The 22,175-nt window shown below is 32.2% G+C and overlaps 2 protein-coding genes across 7 annotated transcripts in view; one reads left to right on the top strand and one right to left on the bottom strand.

Annotated features, from left to right (window-relative positions):
* Nucleotides 1–11,630, bottom strand: part of LOC139484714 (uncharacterized) — a 41,755-nt gene extending 30,125 nt beyond the window's left edge. The window contains exons 1-3 of one of the 3 annotated variants that reach the window (XM_071268589.1): nt 11,556–11,630; nt 3,915–4,047; nt 865–1,003 (exon numbers count right to left, since the gene is read on the bottom strand). In XM_071268589.1, coding sequence (XP_071124690.1) covers nt 865–1,003; nt 3,915–4,019 — 244 coding nt within the window. In that variant the 5' untranslated portion in view covers nt 4,020–4,047; nt 11,556–11,630. The other 2 variants (XM_071268588.1, XM_071268590.1) reach the window with 2 other exon arrangements.
* A 10,421-nt stretch (nt 11,631–22,051) lies between these two features.
* Nucleotides 22,052–22,175, top strand: part of LOC139484715 (nuclear pore complex protein Nup98-Nup96-like) — a 75,275-nt gene continuing 75,151 nt past the window's right edge. Inside the window, exon 1 of one of the 4 annotated variants that reach the window (XM_071268597.1) lies at nt 22,052–22,149. The gene's annotated coding sequence lies outside the window, so the exon portion shown is untranslated. The remainder of the gene's footprint in view (nt 22,150–22,175) is intronic. The other 3 variants (XM_071268593.1, XM_071268595.1, XM_071268599.1) reach the window with 3 other exon arrangements.

A 22,175-nucleotide genomic window follows, 5' to 3' on the forward strand; every position in this document is an offset into this window, starting at 1 on the left:
AAACAAGAATGTGTCCATAGTATACAGATGCCCCATCCGCACTCTCATTTTCTATGTTCAGTGGACATTGGAACGGGAATAAAAACTCTAATTTGGCATTAAAATTAGAAAGATCATACTATCATGACTATAAGGAACTTGTGTACTAAGTGTGGAGTTAATTGGATTTCAACTTCATCAAAAACTACCTTTATCAAAAACTTTAATCTGAAATGGAACAGAAAAACAGATGAACAAACATACGCACATGCAAAAACAAAACAAAAATGTGTCCAAAGTACATAGATGCCCCACTCACACTATCATTTTCCTTGTTCAATGGACCGTGAAATTGGGTCAAAATCTAATTTGGCATTACAATTAGAAAGATCATACCAAAACGAGTTCAAACATTGGTCTAGTGTCTTCATCAGTTCCAATTAACCTTACCTGGTAATGTATCTGCCACTGCTGTTAACACGAAACAAGAGTTCAAACATTGGTCCAGTATCTTCATCTGTTCCAACAGAACCTTACCTTGTAATGTATCTGCCACTGCTGTTAACACGAAACAAGAGTTCAAACATTGGACTAGTATCTTCATCTGTTCCAACAGAACCTTACCTTGTAATGTCTCTGCCACTGCTGTTAACATGACACAGGAGTTCAAACATTGGTCCAGTATCTTCATCAGTTCCAACAGAACCTTACCTTGTAATGTCTCTGCCACTGCTGTTAACATGACACAGGAGTTCAAACATTGGTCCAGTATCTTCATAAGTTCCAACAGAACCTTACCTTGTAATGTATCTGCCACTGCTGTTAACATGACACAGGAGTTCAAACATTGGTCCAGTATCTTCATCAGTTCCAACAGAACCTTACCTTGTAATGTATCTGCCACTGCTGTTAACATGACACAGGAGTTCAAACATTGGTCCAGTATCTTCATAAGTTCCATGTATGATTCTAACAGAAATGTGTCATCTTTCTCAACCAAAATCTTGTTGCATTGTTTGTTGGCCTGTTAAGTAAAATAAAAAGTAAATGAAAATATTTTTTGAAATGTTTGGCCATAATATGTATAATTTTCAGTGTAAATTTCAAACTGTTCCTACTTTGCAAAATCAAATGTTGAATCTGTGTACTTAAAAAAAACAAAACACTTTTTATGGGTTAAACAGCCATAGTTACAGCTTAATCTATGATTTACAAGAAAGCAATGTTATTTATCATCGACCAGTTCAATTTGTTATTCAGTAATTAAATTAAAGTCGTTGACAAAATTGCACAAAATCATGACAATTTGATGCAAACAGCCAGACAAGGTATATAAAGCTTGACCTAGATCTAAACAGGTATTTATTGTAAAGTAAAATCTACAAGGGCATCCTGTCCACAAGTAACTGTTCCTTTAATTTCCAAAACGCTATGTCCAAGTGAGCATGAAGCACATGTCTTGAACAATATACTTTTTTGCAGCAAATGGATAAACTCATAATTCTGACACTTCCCTGTGTTCAGCATTTATGAGGAAAATATTCCAGATTTTGCCTAATTTTCACTTTTCACTGAATAAACCTGTAGAAACTAGATACCTCCCAGTCTTGCTTTCAGGTGTTTGCAAAATCACAATTGCACATTTAAGACAAGTGATAAAAATCAATTAGTTCTGCTAACTGCATTGAACAGTTACTATTTTATTGATAAGGAAGTTTGCTGCAAGTTTTTTAAATATGGGTTAATTTGTAATCCTCTATAAGATCAAAAGAATTCAGTAGTTGTTCCATCTCAATTAGGTTCTTGAAAATTATAATTACAAATGAAAATTTGAGGTAGATGATAAAAATGTTGTTTCATATATTTTTGCAAATCACTTACATGTTAATTGTTTTAAGTTCAAAAAGGTGTTATCTTTTAAATTATCAGTGATAACTCAGCAATGGATGTCTAAAAATGAACCAATCTGGTCGCAAACTGTGCATGATATCCTTAAAATAAACTCTAGGAAAACTTGATGTATAGGAACGAACTGAACGGCTCCTTCTTAAAAAATTGAAAATTTGAAATTTCAACAAAACATGCATATATGTGGACACAAACATGATGGTAGTCTCACATATCGAAAAATTGCCTAATATCTGAAGGCTTACACATACCTGTCAACCTGTGACGATGAAAATGCAGGTCATGACCTGCATTGAAGAATTAAATCTCAGGTCATAACGCGTACGAACTTTTTCGAGCTGAATTTCAGTATTTATGGTACATTTTCATATAATGTATATCAAAGATACCAAAACATCAATGCATGTTCACTTGGTTAAGTCATTTTAAATCTTATTTATTATTATTTCATTACACTTTTAAAGATTTTTATAAACATGTGTATCACAGTCTTATGTCCTTTACTTTTGTCATCATCTAAAATTTATTTTTCAAAGGTATTTTTAAAATGAGTCTACTAGCCTTTAAACATACCATGTAGTGGTATTAATACATGAATAAACATAAGGAAATTAGACTATGATAAAATATAGTAATACAGTTAAAGGAAGTATAAATGTAAAAAATAATTTTCAACTTTTTTTTAAAAAATTGTATAAAGGTATAAAAATAATGAAAAGTTATTTTTCAATATGTATTTGAATTTTATATTATTATGATTTAATCTTTTTCACCCATAAAACGTAAACATAAGGAATAATTTTGAATGGTGACAAATAAGGGAAAGTAACTCTTAGTTGAAATATCTTTGTAAAACAACAGGGCAATTTATTTACGACCTAAAGCTAAGGTAATTGGTGTTAATCAACAGTGTGTTTGACACCAAAGCTGTCAAGTGAAGCCAATGCACTTAATGGGTCACTTAATTTGACAGTTTACATAGCTAGATGAACTGCATCTTCATGGAAGAATTACGAATTTGCCGGTATTTCAAAGGAATATTACCTATGTCATGAAAATCAATCTCAAGGCTAAGAAATACGGGTGAAATCGGGTCATTTTCGGAATTTCCGGGTTATTTCAATGACCCGGCGGGTGATCCCTCAGAATTGTGAAAATCTCGGGTCACACCCGCAGAATCCGGGTCAGTTGACAGGTATGCTTACAGAAAAAAAGTCTGTATAACTGTGATTTACAAAAATTATCAAAGTCACCCTTAATTTCGGCAAAAATCAGCGGAGTTGATCTTAAACTTGGTTTGTAACTCATCATGATTACGTCACATATCAAAAACCAGCCAAATATCTGAAGGCGTTTAGAGAACAAGTCTGTATCATGGTTTGTTGCGGAATGATGGAATGACTGAATGCGATGACGGACAAGGGTTAAACTATGGGACCATAATTGCAGGGCCATAAAAAGTGAGAGAAATGTCTCACTAACAGATAGAACTATGGACAGTCAGACAAAACCACTGAAACCAGTTTCCTTTAAGTCAAAGACCAGGTAGAAAAAGTTTCTGCAATTTTATCATAATGATTATCATGATTATACATGGGAAATTAAAACAATAAATTCTCAAGTTTGCAAATGGCTGATTGATTGATGGTTACTGAGATAACATAAAACTGGTAAATATCATTATTGCATAGCAATATAATATTTCCCACAGAAAGTAACCAAAAGTTAGCGTGCAATAAAATCCAATATTGCACTAGTGCAATAAATCTTCAAAATTCATGACGACATCAAAGATAAAATCTTAGTTTAAACCAATTTTTACTTTCAAATACTATATTGATATACAATAAAAGGGTTATGGCATGAATATTGGGGAATATTGTTCCTTGTAGAACATATATTGCACTCGCAAGCTCGTGCAATATAAAATTCTACTCGGGACAATATTCCCCAATATTCATGCATAACCTTATAATATTAATCATAAACATGTATAATGTCATTATAAATTATAAATATTTAATTACCTCCACAACAAAGTTCTGGACAATTGTAAACAAATTGTCCTTTTGTTCACATATATTTCCAATCTTTTCAACCACTTTTTGTTTAAGTAAGCCTCTGTGTGCCATCTTTCTTCTGGATGATAAACTGCTATCCCTAAAATAAAAACAAAGAAAATTATATAATTAACTTTCAAGACAGATTTCCAATTATAATTGATGGAGGTATAAAGGAAAACATGATTCAATTGGGGTTCTTCCATTTTATAACCAAATATATTGTTGCGATAAAAGGTATGGATGGGGATCATGTCATAAAAGAAACAGCAACACTAAACCATTGTTTATACACTATAAAACTTATTGAGACATATAGCATGTATAGATTCTAAAAACATTAGCAGTAAATTATAAGGTTTTTTCAATTGAAATAATTTAATTATTGTAATTTAGTGTGAGTCTTGGCAATCGCAACAATTTAATGTTTTCTATAAAGGTCCATAGACTTGTTAATCTTGAAAAGTACTTTCTACAGGTCACAAAATTTGTTTATCCAATCATTTACTGATTTTTTTCTAGATATTATAAATATTTTGTCAATCAGGAAATGTGAAAATTGCATAAAAATAAGAGATTACCTAGAATTTTCAATTATAATGTGTATAACCTAATGATCTAACACAGACTACTTGCACATGTGTCCACCAAACCAGATTAAACTTTATCCAAGAAGCTCAGAATACTACTGACTCAAATTAAAAATATAAAAGTCAATAAGTACATCTCAACATGAAAATTGATTTGAGTCAAAAGTATTCTGAGCTTCTTAAACCGGCTTGAATTAAGGTATATATATATATGATAAAGTATTCTTTTATTTGTATTTATGAATATTACTTTTACTGCTTAGTCTGTTTTTGGTGGTTTCCATTTGACGTGGGTTTGTACTTATACATCCCATCATTGTGTTATTGTTATATGATAATTTTTGTATTCTTGTCTTTTATTTTTTCTTATATATGCTTCGTCTATATGTCATGTATGTGTCTTTTTGTGATTCTTTGTTACATATGACGTGGCTCTGTACTTATACATCCCGTCATTGTGTTATTATGCCATTGTAAATGTTTGTTTGCATATTTGTTTGTTTTAACAGTGATTAAGATAATAAGTTATAACACAATGCTGACTGCTCATCTATATTTTACATTTTTACCTATTATGTCTGTTCGGTTTGTTCACACATACTTGTCAATATAATGGAATTTTAAGGGACTGTCATACAAGTGAGAGGTTTCGCTAGCTATAAAACCAGGTTAAATCCACCATTTTTACTAAAGATAATGCCTGTATATACGTACCAAGTCAGGAATATGACGATTCTTGTCCATTTGTTTGATGTGTTTGAGCTTTTGATTTTGCCATTTGATTAGCATGATTAGGGACTTTCTTAGATGCATGATTTTTTTATTAGTTGTTAGTGGCTTTGAACTAGCTGTCAGATAACTGTGAGTACTCTCAGATCTGTTCATTGTGTCTTTTTGTGTCGGGATGTATAAGTACCAGGCCACGTCCACTTGTATTTTTGTCCATCTGATGAGTTAAGCCTTTTTCAACTGATTTTTATAGTTCGTTCTTATGTTGTACTGTTATACCACTGTCCAAGGTTAGGGGGAGGGTTGGGATCCCGCTAACATGTTTAACCCTGCCACATTATTTATGTATGTGCCTGTCCCAAGTAAGGAGCCTGTAATTCAGTGGTTGTCGTTTGTTTATGTGTTACATATTTGTTTTTCGTTCATTTTTTTATTTTTACATAAATAAGGCCGTTATTTTTCTCATTTGAATTGTTCTACAGTGTCTTATCGGGGCATTTTATAGCTAATTATGCGGTATGGACTTTGCTCATTGTTGAAGGCCGTACGGTGACCTATAGTTGTTAATGTCTGTGTCATTTTGGTTTTTTGTGGATAGTTGTCTCATTGGCAATCATACCACATCTTCTTTTTTATATATTCGTTTTGATTTTGCCATTTGATTAGGGACTTTCGTTTTGATTTTGCCATTTGATTAGGGACTTTCGTTTTGATTTTGGTTCAGCATTTTAGTGGTTTTACTTTTTAATCAGAGCTAGGTAAAAAGCATATCTTCTATTTTGCTGGTGCCAGCTGCAATATAGTAATTAATATAACTGCCAATAATCTATCAATACACAAAATGAAAATATAACTTCAGAAATTTCACTCCTAAAAACCATTGTATTGGTAATAAATAACAAGCCTTATTAATTATTAAGGTTAAGGATTTACTTAGGCAAATGTTAGGTGAGGTTTTGGAATTTATATCAGATTTTTCGAACTCCTTGGTTATATTTTCCATATGATACAATGTAAAATATTTTGCCCCATAACACTCATTTTCTTTTCATACAATACTTTTAAATAGCTCATAAAAGGTCAGTTGCCAAAATTTAAGCATATTCTTGAGACCCGAATAATACCAATGCAATTATACAGTAAAAGTCTGAGGGCCTTTTTCCTGTCATATTTTAGAAATAAAATATCTCGAAAAGGAGCTGCATGACCTATCAATATTTCTAGCTTATTTATTTCCTTAACTTATGCTCTTCCAACTTAAAGTATCAATTTTAAATTCTTGATTCTTTGAATTTCACCTAAGTACATCCTTAATGGTTAATTTATTTCATCTTTTCTAAAAAAAAAAAAAAACTCCAAAGGAGTAGGTCCAGTAAGACCCCTTTTTGGCCCCAAAAATAGCAGTTTTACAAAATTGTTAAAATGTAAACTTTTAGTTATTTATTGGACAGTAGAATGCTTCTGCTACATAAATATCTGCTGTTTTTGACAATACAATGCACATATATTGGGTACTAGCACCATTAAGTCATGCTAAACTACTAAAATCTACACAATTCTAGCATTTTAGTTAAATTTTATACGGTTTTCGTGTAAAACGAAAGTGGCCGCATTCGTGTTCATCCTTAATATTGAAATGTAAGTTGTATTTGATGATAATACATAACATATATAAAGGTTGAGGGTGAACACGGATGCGGCCACTTTCATTTTTGACAAAAACCATCTAAAAAGTGACATTTTTCGGCATATTTGGTAGATTTTTCATATTTGAGCTTGAATTGGAACGTTTTTAATGACTAAATCAGTTCAAATCTTTCATCAAAACTTATTGATTCAAATGAAATAGACATTTAAGTGTTTAAAAAGTGGTCAAAATCTTTCGTCAGATGAACCTGAAATTCGAGGCCAAAATCAGTCCTTACCGGACCTACTCCTTTCTTTTAAACATGGTGACATGAGACAAAATATTGCACCATCTACCAAAAAATATTATGATATTAATATCTTTATATATGTTGATCAGGGCTGGACAATAATGCTAGTTCAATTGTCTGGTACCAGAGGAAAAAAAGGTCAGACAAGTGAAAGTAATACCAATTTATATATCTGTTAACCTTCTCTTTGTATATAAGGTAAAAAGACAGTTGAGCGCTTTGTATATAAGGTAACAAGACAGTTCTGCAGTGGCACCAAAAACAAACTGGTTCCATGATGAATAGATAGGTCGGCCCTGTTGACATTTTGGGACAAGACTGTGCCTAATGTGCAGTGTCTGATGAGACTTTGGCATTGATGAAAACTAATCCTAAGGCCGATGACTAAATTCACTTGTTCTGGAAGGGTATTTTTGAAAAGGATATCAAGAGATATAAATCAAATTCTGTTCTCTTGTTTTTATTCATTTTTCATTGAATCAACCTTAAATGCAAAAAAAAGATAGTTGAAGGTTTGGTCGCACTTAAAAATATTTTGGTTTGCCCAAACCCTATCAAAAGGTAGAGACAGTGGGTAGGTAGGTAGGCATTTTCTTTCTTTTTTCTGCAAAGAAAAATTGAAGTGTCAAATGTTTTTAAAAGCATTTTTACATAAGACATGTCAGAGCAATAACAGATTTTGAGTTAGCAGTTATTTTCTGGGTATGTATGCTTAGGGCAAGCAAACATATTTTGTATAGCCTAATTTTTGTTGGACATTTAATTACAATTCAATATTAGCACAAGTAAGTTTTGGTATGTACTTGTCCTATTGGGCATGTTTAAAATAATTATTGTAGAGGCCTGTAATTGTTATATTTAGGCATTGCTTGAGTTTTTATGCTTACAAAGAGAATTGTTTAAATTTATAGTAACTTTTGTTTAATTTTGCAATTGCAAAATTAGACATATTTTTATAAGGCAGTGGCTATTTTGCTGGCTTTGATTAAAATATCTAAATTTGAGCCAGCAAAATAGCCTATTTCTTTGGAAATGGTTATTTAGCCTGCAACAGTATTATAGTTAATTTGGTGCCAGTGCTGGAAAAATGGAAAGTATTTAATTTTCTGCTTTTGGTAAGCAGAAGCCAAGTTAAAAACTATTTTGTTAACACATATATATATATACTTTTGTGGTCTTTTGGAAATTGTTGTTTGCGCTGTATTTAGACCCTTCTACAACGAAATTTGTTTTACATGCACACGTATAAAAATTGCAGTTTTTATCCAACATAATCATAGGTTTGAATGTAGTTTTCAATTTAGACTTGTTTATAAATCCGGATCTGGTGTACAAAAAAAATATTGACACCTTATGTTTGTGGCATAACATCTTGGCCACTAGTTAATTGTTTTCTGTTTAGTATTAAAGTTATATTAAGATCCATTTTGTTACATCTTGTGATCAATATTATTTGGCAATCGCCAATGGCAGTCAGCAGGGTTAAAGAACATCAGTTGCTCGACCTGTTAGTCAAATGCGTTTTGTTTAAATATACTTTTTCACTTTTGTGGTCTTTTGGAAAATGTTGTTTGTGCTGTATTTAGACCCTTCTACAACCAAATTTGTTTTACTTGCACACGTATAAAAATTGCGGTTTTTATCCAACGTAATCATAGGTTTGAATGTAGTTTTCAATTTAGACTTGTTTATATATTTTCGTTTGGGCTTGTATCATATTTTCCCACTGGTTTATATGATCCGTTCATCCTATTGACTCTTAAAATTTAAGAGTCTATCTAAAAATGAGGGTAAATTATATATGGCCTTCCAAATACCGTTTTGATCCCTAACATCACTGCAGAGACATTTATTGTCGAAATCCGGATCTGGTGTACAAAAAAAATATTGACACCTTATGTTAGTGGCATAACATCTTGGCCACTAGTTAATTGTTTTCTGTTTAGTATTAAAGTTATATTAAGATCCATTTTGTTACATCTTGTGATCAATATTATTTGGCAATTGCCAATGGCAGTCAGCAGGGTTAAAGAACATCAGTTGTTCGACCTGTTAGTCAAATGGGTTTTGTTTAAATATACTTTTTCACTTTTGTGGTCTTTTGGAAAATGTTGTTTGTGCTGTATTTAGACCCTTCTACAACGAAATTTATGTTACATGCACACGTATAAAAATTGCGGTTTTTATCCAACGCAACCATAGGTTTGACAGGGGTTTCATTATCTTTCATGTTGACTGGTACTTTCCACGTTTCTAGGTGGTACTTTTCAATTTATTCCATGAATATCTTATATAAAAATTCCTACATTTAGGCGGTACTTGTTAATAGCATAGGAGGGTAAAAGTACCGGGTACCGCCTCCTAATGAATGCCCTGGTTTGAACGTAGTTTTCAATTTAGACTTGTTTATATATATATATATATATACATGATGCATCCGATTTTACCTTGTGAGATGCACACGCCTGATGAAGCTAATTTGTTTAGCGAAATATTGCGTATTTCTATTTAACATCTAATAGAACTTTTTAATGTATTAATTAGTGTGTTTAAGTTATATTCTTAGACATTTATATAATTTTAATTCAGTAACTGTATCAGTTTATTTTCACAAACTGATCCACGCTTAAATAGATTGAATGTTGATTGTTGCTATTTTTAGACATTATATATATATATACATGAATATACAAATGTATATATATATGAGGGGGGATAGGAGGGGTCCTGATTCCGAAATCCGGGGCTTAAAAACACGAAATTTCGAGGTCCCGAATTTAAATAAAGTAAATCCTGACGTCCCGAAATCCGAAAAATAATTCCTGGAATCCCGAAGAGTCGATGCAATGAGATTTTTCAACATTTTTTTTTTTAAACATACAGATAGAAAATCTGCGATTTTATTCTTCTGCATACATGTACTAATCATGTAGCATAAGACTAGATTCCTAGATATGATTTCATTGCAACAAATGGATCTTCAATATTCTTTTTTCTTGTTATGAATTCTTAATAGCTATTTACACTTTACTTTGACTGATAAATGTTTTTATAAGATTATATATGTCTCAAATATTGTTAGCTATAGTTTTTTTTAAGTTAAATTTATTCAGATTGGTCCACTCCATCTTTTTGAAACTATGAAAAAAAGTTTAATTGGGGAACTGTGATTTTTTTCACCATAATAGCCCCAAAATAGACAAAAATTGCTGAAAAATGGGAAAATCATCAAAATTGAGTACTTTCAAAGGGCTGTAGCAAAAAAAGAAGTGCACCACCATCATGACCATATGATTTTTTTCTTCACCAATTATTTTTTTAAAGTCAGATAAACCCAAAAATCAGGTTAAGAAAAAAAGTTCAATTTGAGAAATTTTTGGCCCATCAGAGCTGTAAATCCTTTAGGGGAGATAACTCTTTTAGTGAAAAAAAATATACTGGAGGTTACAATACACCATTAGATTTTATGGGCGCAGCCATTTTATGAGCATAACATGGTATTCAGAATTAAGAGTATGGCTAATCCTGATTGGTCGATATGTGCGCCCGTTATTTTTAATTTTTACAGACTTCGTGCACTCTGCTTTATACAAAAGGGAAAATAAAAATTATTCCGTAGCCCTAAAGGCACTGAGATGACTTTTCAACACTAGGACAAGACACGTATTTTTAAGGGGAAAATTGATAGATATGGGAGATAAGTACAAAATACGCAAAGAAAAGCAACGTGAACCTATATTTTAGCGACCAAAAAATACTGTCCTAATAACTTTTCTTTGATTCTAGCAAGGTTTCGTTAAAAAAATCAACTTTCTAAAGTCTGTATCTCAAAAAAGGCTACCATTGTCGCCTATGGGGAAATTAATTTTTTATTTCAATCTGGACTGATGAGGAAATTTTGTATTTTTACCTGCAGCAAAGTATTAGAAAACTCTATCTAAATAAATATATACCTCTGAACTACCTTAAACTATTAAAACTAATTCCATGTAAATAATATTGTGACATTGTGTTTTTTTCAATTATGCCCCTCCCCCTTTTTTTCTGAAATCATATAGATCTGGTCTCTCCGATTGTATTGACTCTGATGTTCCATGGGCTTAACAGAATATCTTGTAAAGATCCTGTCATAAATCACTTTGCTCATCATAATCGTAAAAATATCCAATCTTAAAATGATCTTAAATGCATGCAGCTCCTCAGTTTAATTCTGATTTGTAGAAGCTTGGGACATAATTTGATTTGCAAGGCTTTTTTGTCACAAATTTGTTAAAAAGATACATTTAAACTTATAATATACACACTTAAGATTGAAATACCCTCTTCATTGCATAAAAAACATGTGTCATTACCAATGTTTTGTTTACAAAGTTCTTTCCCGCCGCAATCCCATGTGTATATGCTTATACTCTACAGTTGAATCTCAATCGTCACTGCGGGTAACCTCATCAGCTCGAGCTCCATCACCATAAAACCTTGTGATCAAACTATATATTCAATTCCTCCATTAGTGTAACTGTTGTTTACAGTTATAGATAGTATATTCTCATAAAACCATGCAAATACAAAGGTTACAGAGAAGTTAAAATAATATACATAAAAATAAAAATGCATTAAAAATGCATAAAATTCAACATTTCGGATGAGATAACATATAAAAGAATATAAACTTATATTATATATATATATAGAGTCAAAAATAAAAGTTAAAATTGTATGAAGAAATACTTTCAAAAAGTATAAGTATGGTAAATAAATTATGGTTGTTAAGAAGGAGTGAGCTTGTACATCTTATAAAATTGCAGAGGTTTCTTAGTGTCTTTGTTTTTTTTTTTAATTAAACAGTTTGTTGAATTTAATAATGTTATGTCTGGTTATTAGATCATTTGGAATAAATCTTCTTCTTTCATCTTTCAAAGCCGGGCAAACAAAAATATAGTGGTATTCGTCTTCGATATCTCTGTTCGTACATAATGGACATTTTCTTTAACTTTTGTCAATGTTATGCCATCTCCCCTTTTCTATTGGTAGTCTATGATTTGATGTTCGGAATTTACAGAGTGTATAAATGTCTCGGTCATTGATGATGTTGAAATAATTTTCAAATTCTATTTTTTCCTTAAAGAGCCTATAAGTAATACAATACAATACAATATTGTATAATAATATTGTATAAGTAATGCATTTTGATGTGTCCTGAATAGCTGAGTTCCAAATTTGTTTAAACTGGTCAATTTATCGAAAGTTTGATACTTTTTGGTAACCATTTCGTGAGATCTGTATTTTGCACATGAAATAAGTTTGAAAATCCAGCATTGTCCAATATATTTTTAATGTTCTTTATCCATAAAATATCATCACCGTTTGTGTGATATCGGAAAAATACAAATTTATATAAGATTGATGATTGATATCTCTGTGAATTCCATTTTTGCTTTGTTATGCACATTGGTCTTTTGATGTTGTCCCTAGAAACCTAAGTCTTCTACTAAATTCATACATTTTGCTTTGAGACCAAAATATTGTCAAAAAATTATTAAAACAAAACTTGCATTTTCAGATTATAAAAGGGTCTTCGGAACACCCAGAAAGCATGATTTTGCATCATTTGTTCTATAGCTTCTTGGGCCTTCAGGGGCTCCAAAACCCTTCCCAAAAAAATTTGCCTCGCTCGAATCGGCAAAACATGTTTCCAAATACTTTTTAAAGAGGCTAGCTTATCGGATTTAGATGCTGCAAATATTTTGGCAGCACTTAATGATGGTAACATGGAAATCACTGCAGGAGAAACCGTGGAATCATCACTTCATCAAGATATCACTGGATGGTCTTCTCAATGGAATTCAGAGTTGGAGAATATTTTCAAATTGCCGCCTATAATTCCAAAACCACCTAAGAAAAACAGCAGAAGGTTAACTTCCCATAGACTGTTAACGAGTCCACAAATACTAAATGAAAAACGCAAGGCTAAGCAGGAAAAGGATGATAAGTGTAAGAAATTGAAAGCAAAGAAGGATGAGAAGTGTAACAACTTAAAGGTTAAGAAGGAGAAAAAGAAATAATTTAACAGTTACATACCTGAACCAATGACTTTTCCAAATTTATTCGCACATCAATCATTTTAACCAGATCGTAATCATGGTAATGGTATTAGTGTCATATATATATATAAATATATATGCATGACGACAAACAATATTGGAGATGAATACATACTAAAATAGACACGCTATATTTATTAAACTTGAACCTCCTATAGTTTTGTTTCTAAACGAATATATATTAGATCATAATATTTGTATTAATGAAATATGATGATAGTATTAATTGTTTTGATATTCTGAAAGGTACAGCTACTACATATATAAAAAAGAAGATGTGGTATGATTGCCAATGAGACAACTATCCACAAAAGACCAAAATGACACAGACATTAACAACTATAGGTCACCGTAACTGCTACAGTTTAGTAGTGCCAAAGCGAAAACAAATATAGATCCAGAGGCGGATTTAGGGGGGCCCAGGTAGCCAGGGCCCCCATTTTTTGTAAAATATTGGTTGGTTATATTGGGAATCACTGAAGCGTGATGGGAGTGGTCCCCCTCTTAGGCAAACATTCTGGATTCGCCACTGAGTTCAATTGTTTGTTGTCAAGAACTGAGAAAAATATTCGCTTCTAAGTACCAGTATATAATTGCATACATACAGTTATTACTGTCATTATACTTTGAACAATGGACCAAAGGAAGATTTTCCATATTACACAATTTGTTTTTAGTGGAAAATATAAAATCTGAGATGCGTTTGAATCGAAACTTAAACAATACCAAGACAAAATGTTTATACAGTTATACAAATGGTTTATTTGCCACTGGACGTTAAGCAACAAAAATCAATCAATCACATGGTTTAAGATTGGCTGCTTGGAGTGGGTTCACCAAAAAATGCACAGGACAGAAACATGCTCCAAAACTGCTTACTGGATTTGTAGGAACTGTCATTGAAAATACAAAGTTTAAAAAAATGTATTCAACATAGTAGATGTTACATTAAAGGTTTTATTTATATACATATATATAATAGTCCAATCGTACATTGAAGTCTTTCCTGTAACAACAACACACAGTATAAACTGTAATCTGTAATACATTGTATATATGTAACACTCCCAAACGTGTCCTTTCCCCCAAACGTGTCCGATTCTCCCAAACGTGTCTTTTCTCCCTAAACGTGTCCGAAATGTACAATATTTCCCAAACGTGTCCGATTTCATAACCCCCAAACGTGTCCGATAATTGTTATTCGCCATAACGTGTCCAATATTTAACGCCAAAACGTTACACGTCTTTTAGCGCTTTTACATGTATCTCTTAAATAAAATCGCTGATAACGTTTACGGCAATTCTATGATGGGAGACACACGTGATGAAGATGTCATTTATCAGATTAAGTTAGTTCGATGTAGGTTTTTAATGATTATAATAATTGCAAAATTAATCTGTTATTATTAAGTAACTTTGACTGCAGTTGTTTATTGTCCAGTTGCAAGTATTTCATATTCGTTTAGAGCGAACACACACATAGTTCTGGAGTTGAATTAATCGTTAACTTTGTTAATTATTTTGTACTTATAAACTCCGATGATGCCTTTTATATTTATCCGAATATTGCATGGCGGGGTTTTAACAGTATTTTTTTTTACTTTTGTCAATAGTTTGTGTGTATTTCAAAAGCCCATCAAATTATAAACTTGTTATCCGGGTTTTTAATAAATTTTAGGTTTCCACCATCACTAAAGACACACGATAAGAAACATAACGTCCAGTGCCAAATATTTCATGCATAAGTTTTATAGATTCTTTTTTTTTATGAATATTACTGTTATGTGATCAACGCCGGTTTTAAATGCAAATTTATTTTGTAGTGTATAAATAAACTTTAGAATGTTGATTACGTATTGTCCAGTTGCAAGTACTTTATGCATATTTAGAGCGCACAATAGTTTCGCAAGTTTTAATGTTTTTGCAGTTGTACTGTACACTTTAAACTAAACTTTAAACTGATGATCGCGTATTGTCCAGTTGCAAGTATGTCATGCATATTTAGAGAGAACATACAAGTTTTAATGTTTTTGCAGTTCTATTTAGAGAGAACATAGGCTACCTGTTTTTTTTTTGGTTTTTTTTTTACATTTTAACATACATGTTTTAATGTTTTTACTGTTCTTTTGTTAAGATAAACTCTAGACTGCTGGTTGCATATTGTCCAGTTGCAAGTATTTCATGCAAATTAGAGAAAACATACAAGTTTTAATGTTTTTTTCAGTTCTACTGAATAAATTAACTTTAGGCTGTTGATTGCGAATTGTCCAGTTGTCAGTATTTCATGCATAATTAGAGAGAACATTAAAGTTTTAACGCGCAGAGAAAAGGACACTTTGACCCGTTAACTGTACTGTTTAACTCAACATGTTTGCTTACAATTTACAAACGAAATAGCCGAAATGACGCCCCAACTTTAAGCCAGTTTAATTCTTCCGTTTTGAAAAAGTACTAACGTGCTTATGTATATTCTAATGAAATGGTAAAATTAGTATACGTTAATGAAATAGTAATAACCAAATAACGCTTGATATGGACACGTTTTGGGGATTGGACACGTTTGGGGGTTAGTTGAGAAATGGACACGTTTGGGCGTTTATACAAATGACACGCTTTGGCGCAGTTTTCAACTAGACATGTTTGGGGGAATCGGACACGTTTGGGGGGAAGGACACGTTTCTGAGTGTTACATATATATATTAAATATATCACTGTTTGAGAGTAGACAACCAATCGTTGACCCAAATATTGAGGGAGGGTAGGAGGGGTCCTGATCCCGGAATCCCAACTTTAAATAAATTTAAAACCGATATCCTGAAATGGTCAACCCCGAAATCCCGAGCTTAAAAACACCCGATCCCAGAGTCCCGAATAAGATCCTCCCCCTCAATCTTATTGTTTATTCCGTAATTAATCAGTTCCATACCATGCCTGCATTCCGGCAATTAGTCCCCGATGTAACAATATTTTTATTTTAATAATTGTTACATTTCAATGTAACCGTAGCCAGTCCCTACCAACAACAGGAATTATTCAGTAAAAAATTACGAAATGCATCAACAAAATACCAATGATATTTCACGTCAGATGTCAAAGAGCAGCAGCTTAGTATATTCAATATAATATTTTAGTTGCCTGGATAACTGATATACACTATTGACACATTGTTCCAAAACTATATAAGCATAATAAGATCGTTAAAATTCCTAACATTCTATAAACCAACGGGCTGACATAGCCATGTCATTATCGTCCGAACTTACCCGAAACAATGTCCGAACATACCCGAAACTGTCCGAAGTTCCCCACAGGTGGTTTTACCCGTGGATATGCATTTTTTTAACTGTTGATAAGTGATATTATAACAAAAGAGGAATAAATCATAACTATAATATGCCCACAAAAATGGAACAAAACAATTTACACATTCTGACAACGGAAAACCACTTTCGGAGCCTGTTTCTATAAAGGTGTCCGAACATCCCCGGTTGTACCCTAGTTACAACCCAACTTGAATACTATGTATGTATGCAGTACATGTATATGCAGTTGGGAATATAAAAGATTCATTTCTGCAGAGGATGATGATTAATTCTGATTAAATGGTACATAATGACTTGACTATACATGTACTATTTATAATAAACAAATCAGTTAAACATTGTATGTTTTCGAATATCATAAATATTGTTGTGAAAATGAATAATCAGTCCCTTGCCTTTATGAAAATGAAAAATCTTGCTTCAATAGTGCAGAAAATGAATAATTTATCCTCTGTACTTCTCTGATTGTTGGTGTATTATTGAAAAGTTTTCGAAATATTGTGTTAATCGTTCATTTAGGATGGACGTAAACAGTTTTCCAAAACAACTCAAAATAGTGATAGGTCTATAATTTTGCGGATCTTGGTGATTTCCTTTATTTTTAAATATAGGGTGTATATTTCCAGATAACCAACTTTTTGGTATGATTCCTGTATCAAATATAAGATTGAATAACTTTACAAAGATATTAATGATATTTCTGTTGAAGCACATATGGCTTTGAAGAATTCGCTAATAATCAGATCATCACCGCTTGCTTTGATATTTTTCAAGTTTTTTATATTTCTTATTATTTCATCGGGCGTTATCGTTTCATTTAATAAATCATTTTTAACATTTCTTTTAATCTCTTTAGAGTCTAGCTCGTGGTCTTCTTTTATATTTCCTTGGTTTTGAAGAAATCATAAAGTTTTTCGATTGAAATAATAGGCTGTTTCTTCCTAGAGCCTCCATTTACAGATGTGGATTTAGAGGAGGCCCAGCTAGTCCCCCCCTTTTTTCTGGGGAAAAAAATTGGTTGATTATTTAGGAAATCACTGAAGCATGACCGGAGCGGGTCCCCTCTTAGGCTATCAGTGGTTTCCCGAGACTACATTATACCATGCTTTTTCAGTTTCAGATATATAAGCAAAGGCAAGAAAAAATACTAAATTCACGAAAAAAAATCACAGACGGCAAAATGTTTAATTACTACAGGAAATACGACAAATCTGCATGGTAGGAAATTTATTAATGCTGTAGGTAAAAAATAGCTGAAAAGTATACAGATTTCTGGAAAGACAGTTTTTTAACGACCAAAATAACCCTAATGGAAACAAACTAAGAACACGCAGAAAATTAAAAAAAGAATTCAAATTAGAACTGTTTGTATTAATAGATTTAGATCGATACATGATATCAAATTTTATAAAAATAAGTCATCTACATATTGAACAGGGTAGACACCGTAAATTACCTTTGGAAAAAAGATTATGTCCTCTCTGTAAATAGGAGGTAGAAGATGAATATCATATCATTTTGCTTTAAAACGTCAAATTTTAGAAGGATGTAGGCAAAAACTTTTTCAGGAAGTAGAGAGTATAGTTCCAGATTTCACCCAAATGTCTGATAAGGAAAAAATTGCATTTGTGTTTACATTTAATGAGTATGACGTAACTGAAATTATTGTATAGGGATTTATGTTTTAAATTGGTTGAATATTGAGCATTCATTTGTTGCAAAGAAATAGCCTAGCTGATACGAAAAACTAGTCGATGTAACAAAGTTATGACTATTTTATATTTTTCTTATAGTAGGCCTATTTGTTATGATATATTTTATAACAATTACATCACCTCCTCCAAAAACATCTAAATATGGAGTCTTATATGATATGAATGTTGTTTAAATCTAAATATTGTATGTTTGTAATGATTGTCATGTTTGTCTTGGTAACAATCCAATATTTAGATTTTACACCAATAATACGATTTGATTTGATTTGATTTGATTTGGTAGGAAATATCAATGTACAATTTTCGTTAAGCAACCAACCATCAATCATCTACATACTGGAAAAAATTACTAAGCAAAATAATTGGAACAAACATTATGTTAACTTGGTCTTAAAATTAAATCTTTTTAAATTTCATTTCATTTATTAACCGGGCAAAAAGTCTTAGAAATCAGGGACAGTCTGAACTATCTTTAGAAATAAGAAAAACTCTAAAAATTAACAAATCTTAATGAAAACCCACGTGAAAAATCCTACGAGAATCATTAAGAAAAAAAATAAAGTTTTGTATTTATAAAAGAGGGGCGAAAGATACTAGAGGGACATTCAAATTCACAAATCGAAAATAAACTGACAACGCCATGGCTAAAAAACAAAAACAAAAACAAACAATAGTACACAAAACACAACATGGAAAAATAAAGACTAAGCAACACGAACCCCATCAAAATGGGGGTTAGCAGACCCTGTTTCACATGGGGCACCCGTCCTGTTGCTCATAATCACGGTAGGTATAGTGTCCGGCTAGGATCGTGGTTTTTCGAGTGATTTGATCGTTTTTTTTCGAGTTTGACCACTTTATTTCAAGTGAATATGATAAAAAAAATATAAACAAACAGACTTCCTTTCTGACAAGACGTGATATAAGATCATATAACAGTTTGAGTTTAATATTCAAGGCTATATGTACAAGGTGTGTTAGTATTAGAGAATGAAAGATATTATTAATCCGACATTCATGATTTTTTGTTTATAAATGTTGTATTTAGCCTTACAATGCTTTTATTCCACAAAAAAAACAACAGACTAAAGCGTTTTTTAAGCAGTTAAGCTGCCTTATGCTACCATCCTATAGATAAATTTGTGTTCTTCCCACTGAATGGTGTTAAAAGTGCTATTGTTATTATCTGGCTGGTTAATATGTTATTAGAATAACTAATTTGGCACTTTTTTCATACTTTCAATTCTGGAATGCAATACATATGACCAGAAAAACCTTAAATGATCGTCGAACTACCAAAAAATTTGAAGTTGCACATAAGAAGTAGTGCTCAATAGAAATCCGTTCGTAGTTTATTATCCTATGTGCTTTTGGCTAAGATGTCAAAGAACAATTGTATGAAATATTTCATCGCCGAAAATCTCTAATTACAAGTCGTTTACATTTCCCAAATGGCAAAAGGCACAGGAATATTGTTCATGCATGTACACGGTGTCACCAAATCTCTATATGATAGAGGAAATAAAGTTATATATAGTTGTCCAAGTCGGCGGTAATTTTAACTTACACGAAACGTAAGCTATTAGTATTCTGATGTTATAAAACCCCCCTCTTTTTTGAGAACTTGTAAAAGGTGCGATACTTACCCCTTAACCATATACTATATATATATTCATCTATGGGACAAGATAACAAGTCAAATGAAATATAGTGGAGTCACTGGGGTCACCCACCCCCTTCTGTTTGAGAACTTGTAAACGGTCGAGATCCCCGCCCATACACCACATATATTCTGGTATGTGACAATAAAACAAATCAAATGAAATATAGGGGGTATCATGGGGGTCAACCCCCCTTCTTTTTGAAAACTTGTAAACGGTTAAGATCCACACCCCGAAACCATATATATTCTTGTATGTCTTGTATGGGACAATAAACTAAATCAAATGAAATAAAGAGCGAGTCCACTGGGGATCACTCCCCCCTCTTTTTTTGAGAACTTGTAAACGGTGAGATACCCACCCCTTTACCATATTTATTGCTGTTTGTCATTTCAAGAAAATTTGAATGACATACAGGGTCAATTTCCTAGACGTCACATAGGCATATCATTTTACTAGACCTAACCAATTTGTACTGGACTTTGCCCAATGTCAGGCGACCATGAGAATGACGAATTATGGAAGCTCTGTTTGGAAGACTTCGTAACATTATCCTGTTACTATTATTTCTTGTTTATTATAAAATGTAATTGATGCAAAAATAAGTCTAGGTCAATTGAATTTACTTTAATTATTTTTTTTAATAATTTCTGGGCCTATAAAAATTTTCATTTATGGCTCATTCTAAAGAAAACATATAAATCTTTCAAGCAGTGTAAAGCCCAAGAATGTTTTACCAATTGTTTTATAATCACCTGTCATTTTATTCACATCTTGGAATGGAGTGACATCACGGACTTGGTGAAGGTAAGGGTCATTTACATTTTATATTGTCAGGTCAATCATACCTCAATTGCCCGGCATAGATTAGGATTGTAAAAAATCTGCCATAGATTTTGGATGGCATGACGTCACATTTGCCATAGATTTGGAACTCACCATAGATTTGAGTCCTACAGATATAATCAATTCACCGAAGTTTCGTGTTAATTGTTTACTAGTATGTGTTTTTCAGAGTTATTTTCAGACATACTGACGACGGACGGCCGGACAGACAACGATATACCATAATACGTCCCGTTTAAAAACTCAGGGGTTCTGACTTCACCACGACAAATACTATTAGCTCTTACAACAAAAGTACCATCAAATGAAGTTGAAAAGACTATGAGTCCCCTGCACTATGTTCTAAAAACCTTTTTATAAAGGATCCAAATAATAAATAATATAAATCCGCTAGTACGTGTAACTGGTTTAAAAAAGTTAAATGTTAATCCTAGGTTCAAAATGACAACGTTTGATTTCTTTAAATATTCACAACAAATTTGCTATAATCCATACATGTAACTGTTTATAAAAACCATTCTTTATTTTTTAAAGAAATGAATGTCTGTAACATATCTTAATTACCCGGCCATTTTAAAAAGATTACTATTTGTGGACGTTTCCGTAGATTTTACTTTTTGGGGTGAACACTATATCTATTGAAATAAAAACATGACGCAAAACCAGTTAATGTACAACAACAACAAAACACACACAAAAAGCAACGTTTGGTCTCGTGTATACTTTAATAAATTGAGCTATACTGAAGTCCACTGAAGGACGTGCATAATGTCAAATCATGAAATATTTATTGTTTTAGTCTATAAGAAAACTTGTAATATTTCCGTTGCTATTTTTGGTTGCCGATTTTGATACTGTGTTACATCACAGACACGGTCTCTGAAAAGAATACGGAGAAGTGACTGTGTGTTAAACGTTGATTTATCGAACGCATTAATAATGCAAGCCTTGGGAGTAAAAGTCAGAGAAAAGAACTGTTGCTAAAGTAAATGGATACATCTAGAGAAAACCAGAACAGAATAAAATTCCCTTTACTAAAAATAAATCATATTTAACTGATAGGCGTAACAAGGCGTGGCTAAATGTGCTTAAAGGGGCGTTTTTCCACATTCTCACTGGTCAATTCTAACTTCACTCCGTTAAAACTGGTTTAAACAGGTAAACACTGTATTTTCCCTTTTCTATTAATAGAAAATCACTATAATATGTGTCTATAAACAAATATTATTTGTTGGGTTCGACATTCGGACCTTATTGTTCTAGTACGAAAGCTCGTTTATCTGAATTCAATTTTATTAAGGTGAGTTGTATATTTCCTAATAATCA

This window comes from Mytilus edulis, chromosome 8 (assembly GCF_963676685.1).
Source record: "Mytilus edulis chromosome 8, xbMytEdul2.2, whole genome shotgun sequence".
Classification (NCBI taxonomy): domain Eukaryota; kingdom Metazoa; phylum Mollusca; class Bivalvia; order Mytilida; family Mytilidae; genus Mytilus; species Mytilus edulis.